Raw genomic sequence first — 12051 nt, 5'->3', positions numbered from 1 at the left:
TACCAACAACAATTAATAAAATCAGAAGCCAAAATAACTCAAGGAACTTGCTTTACACATTACTCATTTCAGCTTCCTTTATATTTTCCAGCAATTTGCACACAGCTATCGATCACGAGCTAAGAATTAGGAACACTTCTCAGCACTGCCACACTCAGTTGCTGTAAGTGCCACCCAGGTGCTTACTCAGCTCACTGCTGAAGCAATGTAGCCTCCCCTACCCAGGCTCATGACCTCCACAACAAGCTGCTGCCCTGAACTCAAAGCATCTTAAATCACAGTCCCAGCTTCTCAGACTTAAGCCCCTCCTCCCAGCTCAATCTGACACTCTCCCAACCATCCAAAACAACAGCAGCTCCTGTCTCCACAGTTACAACCCAAGCATCCTTCCAAACCTTAACAAACGGACCCAAGGCTTAGCAGTGCTTTCACCAACCTTTCTCAGTAAGCTCTCGGGCTTCTGTTAGAAAACAGTTCAGGACTGTGCTGAGGTTGCTCAGAAGCAGCTGGCAGTGCTGAAGGGACTGTAGTGTCTGGGGGTCAATGAAGTTGCAGGAGCCGTCAAACAGCGGAACACCTTGTCAAGGATGAATATCAAATCATCAGTCAGCGGAGCAACTGCAGACTTCCAGAGGACACTTCAACAACCACACAACACTTAGAGAACACTTAAAGAAGCAGTACCATATACCGGCAGATTACTGAATACGATCCACTACAAAGAATGGCCTGAGCTTTCAAAAACGACCACACCAGTACTCACATATTTGGTCCAGTTCATCTTTTGTACAGATCACTTTGCTCCACGTCCACTCAAGAACAAACCGTAAATTTACAGCAGAACTTGGCTGCTCTGTAGAAAGAGAAAACAAAAAGGACGTGAAGCCACAATTTCTCACCAAAACAGACAGAACATAAAAACACTGGAAGCAGCATTACCTTCAGAAGTCCAGTGTTTAATGCATCCCGTCAGAAGTTCTAAAGAACCTGTCTGCACAGCAGCTGACAACACCGCTTCTAACTGCTCCTCCTAAGCACAACAGACAAAAGCAAATCACAACCTCACCTACTTTTCATTCCCGAGCCATCGACACAAGTGTTTGTTTCTAACTGGATACTCATTCAGACATCACAAAGTCCACTGGTGCAAACGCAACTAATTCCCGATTCTTGATTCTTTCTGAATTCCAGCCACGGGCTGGACTGATTGCTGGTTTGAGGAACACAGGGAAGTTTTCCTCTGACATTTCAACCTCACACAGGCTAATGTTAATCTCTATTTCTGTGCCTTGGGGTTTCAGTTTCCATTTACTGAGTCCCAGTTAACTATTTGCAGTAACATCCTCTGCTCATACCCATGATGCACTTTGGGCACCCCCCTTTGCCATCAGGAACACGTGAAGGGGACAGAGCAAACACAACTGTGTTTGCATGGAAACAGTGAAGCTGAGGCCAAGCAGCTCCCAAGACCAGCAAGACATGAAGCAGCTTTGACAGCCAAAACATTAAGCTACAATTTGTTAAAGTACCATAAAGAAGGGAAACATTTCAGTTCTAATAGGCAGAAATTTCTGTTCAAATTCTGTATTCTAATGCCATGGCAATCCTCGAGAAGGATAATGCACAGGCATGCACACACACGGCAAATAAGCTTATTTCAGCTGGTGTTCAGACATTTCTTTCAGGTGAAATGATCCTGCACACAATTTTTCATTTTTTCTTCCCTCTATTTTTTTTTAAACAAATCAAAAAGTTTGTGTTCTAGGTAAAAACATTACATTTAAGAGCAATTTCTACATATTAAAAGACATACAGATATTTCCATTGTTTTCTGAAAATGCTTTTCAGGCAAGGAAACATGCCAACTACCTCTTAGGGTACCAAACAAAATTCCAAGCTTCTTGACCCTAATGCTGAAATTTTTCTTTCTAGTATTCAAAAGCAATCCCTGCTCAATGCAGTCTCTGAACAATATAATCACAGTTCAGCAAAGGTCATCATAAAATGTCTTGCTTTCCCAAGTAATTTCACACCAGAGTTGACATCAGAACATCTAATCAGAATGTAAGAGCCTACATCAGGCTTGCAAAATAAACATTCTGTGGGCTAGGTCAGCTTGCCAAATTTGTTTTAGCTACCACACTATGCAGAAATGTTATTTTCCCTAACACATTTCCACATTTGGTGAAGAAGCCCACAGACAGGAAGATGAAGGCGGGGGAAGACTGCTCTCCCCTTCCTAATGCTTACTGCTGCACTCCATGATGACCATCCAACCCTTTAGCTTTGCCCTTGCCTGGAGAAAGATGGGTTGTTCATCACAAAGGCTCCTTCTTTCAGGAAACTCTTCAGATGAGACAAAGTTCGTTGCACCACAAATGGAAAACCCGTGAGAGAGGGGTGTGAAACCACTGTGGTGGCAGACAGAACGTAGCAGTGTAGAAAGATACAGGTGATGCAGGTGTTGCAGCAAGAGGGCACTCTAAGAGGAGGAAATCAAGCCACCACAGCTGAAGACAAAGGCTACAGAGATGAAGATCACTTTTGAGAGGGTGCAGAAAAACCTACTGATGAAGAGAAAATGAGGGGAACTGGCAATGAGATTGTCTGGTAAGATGACAATTGTAATTGGTCAGCACTTCCTTGGAAGCAAATGATGTCTAGTGCAGCAAGCTGGTGTTTGCAATAGTGCACATCTGAGGGAGGCCACTCTGCCACCTAATACACTGCAACCAAGGCTCTGAGACATGAAGAGGATAAAGGCTATTCCTAGGGAAAGCTGCTCCCTGATGCACATGCCCAGCACTGACTGCATGCTTCTGCATGAGTACCTGGGGCACGGAATTAACACACGGGTCACTAAAGACAGACCTCTTAGGGCTGTTCCCAGTCAGAAGGTTGGATCTAAAAATATTATTACTTCTGCTACCTAATGTCAAAACCTGCCTGTCAGAGCAACTTGTAATAAAAAAATCATGGTCTTATAGCCTCTAGAGCCTTCAGATAAGATGGATGTATTCCCCCTGGATTCCCCAGTGTACACTCACCTGACTCAAACTGGATGGCTGGACATCAACCAGTCTTGGAGACAGCAAGCCAGCTACAAGACACCGAGTGTATCTGTCACGAATGGCTTCACTTATTAAAGGACCAGATTTCTTCAAGAACTTCAAGGTCTGAAACATCAATCAAAACACACAGATTTAAGACAGCATTCAATCACTAGGGTTCTGTCTTAAAAACAACAGCCAAACTAACAGTTTCAGTTTATAGACAATATCCTGTAAAAGAAAATACTAACCCTTGCAATGCTAAAGGAAGTATTTTCCAGCCTGTCTGCCAATACTCGAGCCCTGGTATTTTCCCTGACACAAATTATATTCTGTAGAAGTTAAAACTAACACACAACTTTAAATCACACTTCTGTGCTTGTTTGTGCCAAAGATGATTTACATGGGTATATTTAGTGAGCTGGAACTTAATTTGAAAGGATTTGTCACAAGCTGTGCAGTGGCTCAGAAGTTATAATTTGGCCAAGGTTGGGAGAAAAAACATGCATTTCCTTAATAATTCTGAAACAGTTAATAACTTCTCCCTTTCTCCATGCTGTCCTCCTTTCTCAAGTTCATCGGGGTCCATACCCTAACTCCACACTGTGCAGACAGTACCAAGAAGAAAACGCTTTCCCCAACTTCCACCACACCCTTTCTTCCTACTACAGCAATGCTGCATTCCTTTCCAGCCATTCAATCCCTGCTCTGCCTCCCTAGAACAGCACTATTTGCATGAAACTGGCAGGATGTGACTGCAGTTATGCATGTGGATGGGCTGTGTGAGCATAAAGTGGTCTCTGACACTCAAAGCACTGCAAGAGAGAAGCTTGAAAAGGTTCATCTCTGGACAGTCTCAACAGAGATACAGCAAAAAAGTCACCTCCTTCTGGAAGCCGGTGCAAGTCATGTGAACAACTCCCGAGCTGAGCAAGCACGTAACATCTGCAGAAACAAGAACGTTTGACAGACATTGTTACCTTATCACCAGTTTGTGCTTCTTCAATAGTGCCCTCTGGAAAGACAAACCTCAAGCAGCCCTTGCCTTCAGCAGACCACCTACAAACTTTCTTTAAAAAGTAGTTACTGTCTGACCGTAGAAACTTAAGCTCCAGTGCCACCCAGATGCTGTGCTTTGGGCCTCAGCTCCAAGTCATTTCATTTTATGACCATCACCCCTTCCCAGGCTGTGTTACAGAAGCCCCAAAACCCAAAAGTCAGCAGCCTGTCAGATATGTTGCACAAGCTAAATACCTTGTCAGGACAGGTAACCAGGTTGGAGAAGGTTTGTGGGGGTTGTTTGGTTTGGTTTTTGTGTGACAAACAATGAACAAGAAGGAGAACCCCTAAGTGGCATTTGACCTCAACTGAAGCTTGTCACTATTCAAATGAAAAGCACTGAAATACCTACCAAAATTATAGGTGCTTGGATTGAAAAACTGTTCAGGTGGTGGATAAGAAGGAGGAACCCCCCGACTTAGACTACGCTCGTGTACCAGAATATCCAAAATGAGGTTTGGAGAAGTCATGCTTATTACAGGATCCAGTGACCACAGTGCAAAATAGGGGCAATCATGACGGAATTCTTCTGGCCTTAAAGAAAACAAGTGCATAAGCTCAACAGAGACTTTCAAATTAATCCTTTGTAGGGATATTGAAAGCAACTTAACTAAAACCTACCTCAGTGAATCTGGCATTTGAGCATGATACCAGCGATTGATGTCAAACACACCCAAGTAAGTAGATGGTTTTCCCTGACCATAGGTATTCACTTGCCAACTGAAGATTGATACACTGGTGTCAGGAGAGATTACTGTCAAAGAGAAGACATTGTTTCTTGTTGTAGAAAATATGAGATCTGGTGTTTTTAAAATATTACTTTCTGCTTTGGCTTAATTCTGTTATTTCACCCATGAAACATAATTCTTTCTTAACAATGATAAAAACAATATACAGAATAGCAAACATCCATGTGATAGGTTTTAGTCATACTGCCTCTTTTTCTTGTTCAAATTGTATCCTTTCTAAACCAAACATACAATTATTAGCTAATCAAGGTTTTCCTCCAGATCATCTAAAAAAGATACCAAATAGACCTGGCTGCAGTACTGAGCCCTGGGGAACACCACTAGTGACCAGGTGCTAAATGGATGCAGCCAAGCCATATGTTTGATCAGGGAGAAGAAAAAAAAAAAATCAGGTAACATTCCTAAGCACCAGACAGATTGATCTTACTGTGCAATGAAGACAACTGCCAGAACAAATTGACTGACCAGTATTATACAGATGACCCCATATACTGCTCTAGCATCCCAGCAAACATAAAATAAAACTTATTTTTTCCCTTAAAGAATGATGTCCAGAGGGATAAAAAAGTCCCACAGAACTTAAGCAAGCGATTCTTTTTAAATAAGCCCAACAAGGTCAGCTAGACGAATATTTAAGACTTTAAGACTGTGAGTATAGAACAGCTTAGATTCCCAAATCATGTAGTTTAGAATAACCAAACAGGGACATCAGAACAAACCTTCATTAATGCTATCCTCTCTGTCAGCATGGTTGCGAAACTTTTCTATGGTCTGACAGCTGAGTAATTTAGTATTGCTGGTCTGCCCTCTCAAGGGAAAGATTCCACCAGTGAGGTCTAAACTGTACCTTTCATCACAATATTCCAAACCCTGGGCAGGAAAAAAAATTAAAAAAGACGGTAATTTTCATTAGATCTACTATGAAAGAAAGTATATATCTAATATAACATGTATATGGTACTGTTTATTTCCAATGAACTTATTTCTGATAGCAAATAAAAACTACATCTGACATTCAAGACAATTAAGTTTCAAACTGGAGCAGGTAAGTTTGGCTGAAAAGGCTTTGCACATTTTCAAAAACTATCAATTCCTTAGCAAAACTTTGCTCTGAGGCATGCACAGTCCACACTGTCTTATTCAGGAACTTTGGAAGTAACAGATATATGCAGGGTAGACAAGAAAAATCCAAACCATCTCCTTGAAAAACTAACATGAAGCCTAAGCAAAGAACCTCACCTTCACTGTAGGATAACTAATCACTAAAACCAATTTTAAAAGAGATCATGTCCTGAACAAGAAATTCACCGTTCCAAAGGACAGTTCCACAAGATAAAGCATGAAAATTCCATAAATATGTCCAGCATTAATTTTAATGACTAGAAATTTCAGCTGTCATTCATACATGAAGAGGCACACCCACACAAAGTTGGTGCAGAGAAGAAGGAGAAAAATAATACCAAATAGTCCCTGCTGAAGACAATTTCCTAGCCAAAGCCGCATACTTTAAATTTTCCACACTGCGGCAAGCAAATCTAAGTTAAGGAACTCTAGTGCACAGAAGATACTAAGTTATGATGTTCCAGACCAGTTAAATGGGACAGTTTTCCAAGGAGTTGAACTGGTCAGACTCTGGTATCAACGTAGAGACTATACACAAGCCTTGTGCAGGACAAAGTTAAGGATATGCTCCATGACCATGAACTGATCCACAAGATACAGCAGCTGCTGAGATGATATAAAAAAGGCCTTTGAAAGCCTAATTTCAGCGTATCTTTCAGTTTTCTTACTTGAGCAGATTTAAGCAAGCCTTGAAGACAATGGAGACCCAAGTTGGACACGTTTATAAAAACACAGTGCCACGCATTTCAGAAGTTCCATTTGTGACTTTTACCGTAATACAAAGTGCAAGCTTTCATGGCCTCGAGTCTGATTCCTGGGACGTAAAGCACTGATGTAAGGGGACAAGTGTTTCAAGATACTGTGACTTCTACTCAGTGAACAAGAAGCAGCAGTAGATTAATTTCTCCTCATTTACTCAAGCTTGGCCTGGTGAATAGGACAACTCTTAAATTTGCTGTCACTGAAGACCAACAAGAAGCTTGATTCAGTCATGTAGGCAGAGAGCCATCATGTCATACTGACCAATCTATGACCACAAGAAGTAATCCAAGACTTAAGTGTCTACTGGAGAGCACAGATCCTGTCCTGATGCATCCTTTGGGGAGGGATTATTGGCAGTAGATGCTATCAGATCTCAGCATGAAACTACACATGCAAGTGGTTTATCTGGAAGCCAGCTGAAGAACCTGTCTTTCCTCCTCAGAGGGTGCAGATGTTCAGCTCTCCTCAACAGCCTTCTAAGATTGGCTCCTTTTGCAATCTTTCAACACACTCATCATGGGGAAGCAGAAACAGCAGGGAAGGAAAAGATCTCAGATCCAGGGAATGGTGCCTGACACCACTGATAAGCCTGTGAATGTACTACTGGTTGTATAGCCTGTAGAGGGTTCCAAGTCTTACTTTAACTACACCACAGGTTTTCCAAGTCACAAACACAATAACATTTTTTAATCGCTTTGTGTGTTTTTTTTAAGGAGTATCAACTGGAATTTCTAGTAGATCCATTTTTAAAGGCTGATGAAATATTTCAACCCTCTGAGGTACAAACTGACATTTGTCACATCTTGTTCAGAAAAGTAAGACAACCAAGATGAATAACCACCAAATAGTTAAAGGTCCCACACTTTAACATCAAATTGTTCAGATGGAAAAAGTAGTAGCCACGAGAGAAATAGAGACAATTGCTTTTTTCCCAATGCAGCACATAGGAAAAGGTATTGTCTTTGTCACTGCTAAGACTGTAGCTAAAAAAAACTTTTAAAAGAGGATAAAACAAAACAGAAATTCAAAAGTGAATCTTGAGAAGATTAAAGAAACTTTCTCCTATCAACCTGCCAAAGTGCTCAGAGCACAAGATGCAGGAGTGAACCGCAATGAAAGCTGTTTTAAAAAAAAAACGCCACACACACACAAAAGACCCCCAAACAGGGTGCTCTGTTCCTCTAGAGCACTGTGTATTTTTGTCATTAAAAAACCACACACGAAGATATGACATGCATATTCAGACATGTTGAACCACTTGAAGGTATTTCTACTTCATCACCATGACAGAGGACAGGTTTTAAAGAAACACGACCTTCTCCAAACACCTAACCTCTATCTGTTCAAAAGCAACACTTCCAAATGAGGAAGGCGCTTTCCTATAGATAAAAGGAAAAAAAGAACAAAATTTAAACTCATTCCAAAAAATTCAAAACTCAAAGTCCCTGTAAAAAAGTCTTTGAACCACAGTCCAAGGTAATCCATGGATTACCTCAATTTCATTTTGTACTACTGAGAACATACAAGAGCAAGTGCCAAATAGGAGGAAAGACTTACTCTGAATTAAGATTACTTTCCCACTAAAAAGATCTTGGAAGAGTTTTGTGCATACTGCTGAATGGAATTAAAATTCTACAGGTGCCTCCCATCTCTGCCAGATATCTGAGACCTAATAATATCTCTTCTATATTTTATCTATTCTATACCACAGCATCTCTGGAACCAGTTCTAAAAATTTACAGAGACTCTTCTGACCAAATCATACCACCTTACATTGCATTTATATCTTTTGCTGGCTTTAAGAGTAGATTTCAGAGACAACCCAACCAAAAAGTAAAAAAGAATCATCCTTAAAACTATTGAGTTTCAGAATCAAGACTGAAGAGACATTGTAGGTATTTTTGTAGGTGTATTTGAAGTCAGGCTGACAGAGCTTAAAAGAAAAACAAGATTATAAAACAGAGATCAGAAATCTATAAGATTTATACATGACCATATTTTAAGAAAGGGAGACAGACAGATGCTTCCTCAAATCTACAGTTCGGTAACACAAAGCTATTCAACAAAGCCCTGCCTTCTCTTCCTATATGCCATTCATGTGATGTTTAAATTGAGTAATTTCATTTGTAACAGCCATTTCCTCTTCAGGAATTGAATGTATAGGGGCTCTCTGCAGATGAATCTAGTTGGAACACACGACACTGCAGTATGAAAGTGTATGGCTTCAGTAAAGACAGATTGTGTCTGACCAATCTGGTCACTGTCTGTGATGGAGTGACTGCAAGAGTTGACAAGGGAAGACTGACTGATGTCACCTACCTAGACTTCTAAAAGGTCTTTGACACAATCCCACACAACATCACCATCTCTAAATTGAAGAGACAGATTTGAAGGGTGGACTATGCAGTGGATAAGGAATTGGTTGGATGGAACAAGCCAAAGAGTTGTAGCAAACAGCTCTATCTCCAGGCATAGGCCGATGTTGAGTGGTGTCCCTCAGAAACCTGTGTGGGGACCGGTGCGCTGCAGTGTCTTCATCAATGACACAGTGAGATCAAGTGCACCGTAAGCAAGTCTGCAGATTACACAAGGCTGAAAAGTGCAGCTGACTAAACAGAAAGCCAGGATGTCATCCAGAGGGACCTCAACAAGCCTAAGAGGGGGGCCCATGAGAATCTCGTGACATGAAGGTCTCCAAGTCCAAGTGCAAGGTGCTGCACCTGGAACAGGGCAATCCCAGACATGACTACAGACCAGGAGAAATGACTGAGAGCAGCCCTGCCAAGGACTTGGGGGTGCTAGTGGACAAGAAGCAGTATGCACTCACAGCCCAATAGTCCAACCTCATGCTGGGAGACTTCAGTGCAGCCTTTCAGCACTTAAAAGGGAGCTTGTAAAAAAGAGGGAGACTGACATTTTACAAGGGCAGATAGTGATAGGACAAAGGAGAAGGGGTTTTCAACTAAAATAGGAGAGAGATTTAGATTAGATGTTAGGAAGAAATTTTTTACTGTAAGGGTGGTGAGGATCTGGAGATCTGGCTGCCCAGAGATGCTACAGATGTCCCATCCCTGGAAGTGTTCAAGGCCAGGATGGATGGGGCCCTGAGTGAACCGATCTAGTGGGGGGCATCCATACCCATAGCAGGGGACTGGAATTAGATGATATTTAAGGTCTTCCAACCAAAACTACTCTATGATTCTATGACTTGTTTTGAAAAGTATGGACCAAACAATGCCTACAGAGACTCATCGAAAGACATTTTTTCTTTAGTCTCACTGATCTGTCATCGTAAATATTAACCTGGTCAACTTAACTGATATTCACTTAGACAAAATTACTATTTTCATCTTCTCACATATAGGCCTGTCTTACCTCGTACATGACTTGTCCTGATGCCAGACGTTTTCTGTCACCAAATGCTAACTGCAACAGATGTAAACTCACAACATCACCTTCACTGAAAAAGGTATAAATGAGGAGATTTGATTACAAAGAGGCTTTACAATCCTCATTAGCATTTTATTAGATCTAGGCTGAAACTTACTTAAGAGCATGCTCTTGCTGAAAAGAAAAACACTGCTTCCCAAAACATGAAAATTGGTCACATTTAGCCAGTAAAACAGAAAGCAGGAAATTTTGACACTAGCAGCTTCAGGGGCCAATGCTAACTACATCATTGGAAAGCTTTAATATGCAGTATGGAGAAAAAAATTGCCGAATTGCTGGAAATCACTCACAACAGTAAAGCATTCTCCATGAAAACTGCTTTAAAGTCAAACTTAAGAAGACTACCACTCTATGAACAGCTGGGCTGATTAAGTAGCTTGCTGATGATGTTTACTGTTCTGCATCTGCAGCCTAAACCACTTTAAATGGTACTGAATATCATGATGGGAATACCAAACAAATCTTGAAGCAGTCATCAAGAAACAAGGGAAATCATTTAAGACTGAAAGCACAAAAATATAGGCACTGTTCCTTTGCCTTCTTTCACAAGGTAGGAGTGAGTCGACCCCTCTCCACAAGTGAAAAATCCTGAAAAAACTGCACTGTAAGCTTAATACTTTTCATCTCCTGTACAGTTAAATGAACAAAATGAATACACAGATATCAACTGAATGTGAACAAGTATTATAAAAAAAGATCAGTGACTTATGGCAAGATTTTATTCACCTTTGCTGTGTAGACTGAACAGCCCACAAGTAGCAACAATTGCGAGGATCATTCTCAGGCTCTTGAAAAGTAACTGCATAGACAGGAATCCTTCCTCCTTCAAGCTGAGAGTGGTGCCTACAGGTTTAAAACAAAAAAATGATAAAGAAAAAAAGCCTGCTGGCTCTAGCTGTTTGTAGAAGGGTAGAGGCATCTTCTGGGGAAAAAAGCACCTTGCACGTTTATCCTCAAAGTGCAGAAGGTTGTACTTCCATCTTAAACAACTGATGACTGACAAGCCACTACTTCTTAAGTATTTGTCTTCCCAACTTCTGAACTTCAGCTGTACCTTCACAATCTTTTCTTGGCATCTAATTATGGTCCACTGTCTATTTATGCATCCATAATTCATCCATAACACATATGTAGTTTCCGGTGAGGTGCTGTAGATTTCCTTACGTAAACCCCTATCCGAATGTGGTCAGATATTTTAAGTGGCAGATTTAAAATCACCTCTAAATTTTACTATCGCTTATAAAATTACATGTCCCTTATACTGACTCCAAGGCTTCCAAACAATCTTTCATTTGCATGCACCCTTGCCTTGGAATGAGTCCACCACCAATTTCCATTAAGACTGAAATGTAGGAAAGAATATGCTTTCAGACACAGATCAGCTATTGAATTACCATGTCGCACTAGTTTCATCATGGACACTTTAAAAAATATTATCACCAAAATCACATTATTTACATAATGAAGGCTTTCAGTAACTTCAGCCTAAGTGCAGTACCTGGTTCTGAAAAATCCTTTCTAACACCTGGAAATACACACATTGCATAGTTTTACTGAATACTCCTGGACAGAACAAACTGACTTAAAAAAACCAGTTTTATCACAGCCCTACTGCAGCACTTCCTGAAACAAAAAATTGAGACCACTACACCTCCAAGTGTGACCTAGTGGAAAGTATTACTTACTCCCTCTTCAAAGTTTTCATATTCCATAGTGACAAGTAGCCATCAGAAAAACCCACAACGAGCTGGTTGCTTCTGCTTATGTAGCACAGGGTTGATACTGCTGTTCCTGAAGGACTTCGTAATTGAAAACAGAGATGCCTCCCTTCTCTGGTCACAGCTTCTCTTCTCTGTGGA

The 12051-nt window shown here is 40.9% G+C and overlaps 1 protein-coding gene across 2 annotated transcripts in view; it reads right to left on the bottom strand.

Annotated features, from left to right (window-relative positions):
* Positions 1-12051, bottom strand: part of AHCTF1 (AT-hook containing transcription factor 1) — a 37292-nt gene that overhangs the window by 18986 nt on the left and 6255 nt on the right. Inside the window, exons 5-16 of one of the 2 annotated variants that reach the window (XM_017740126.1) lie at positions 11878-12051; positions 11131-11364; positions 10919-11035; positions 10118-10202; positions 5578-5728; positions 4731-4863; positions 4462-4643; positions 3934-3995; positions 3048-3176; positions 940-1030; positions 764-853; positions 437-577 (exon numbers count right to left, since the gene is read on the bottom strand). In XM_017740126.1, the coding sequence (XP_017595615.1) occupies positions 437-577; positions 764-853; positions 940-1030; positions 3048-3176; positions 3934-3995; positions 4462-4643; positions 4731-4863; positions 5578-5728; positions 10118-10202; positions 10919-11035; positions 11131-11364; positions 11878-12051 (1589 nt within the window). The remainder of the gene's footprint in view (positions 1-436; positions 578-763; positions 854-939; positions 1031-3047; positions 3177-3933; positions 3996-4461; positions 4644-4730; positions 4864-5577; positions 5729-10117; positions 10203-10918; positions 11036-11130; positions 11365-11877) is intronic. The other variant, XM_017740130.1, reaches the window with a different exon arrangement.

Source organism: Corvus brachyrhynchos, unplaced genomic scaffold (genome assembly GCF_000691975.1).
Source record: "Corvus brachyrhynchos isolate BGI_N302 unplaced genomic scaffold, ASM69197v1 scaffold31, whole genome shotgun sequence".
NCBI classification, from domain to species: Eukaryota; Metazoa; Chordata; class Aves; order Passeriformes; family Corvidae; genus Corvus; species Corvus brachyrhynchos.
Note: the sequence above shows the minus strand (reverse complement) of the source record. Positions and strands in the feature narration are given on the sequence as shown.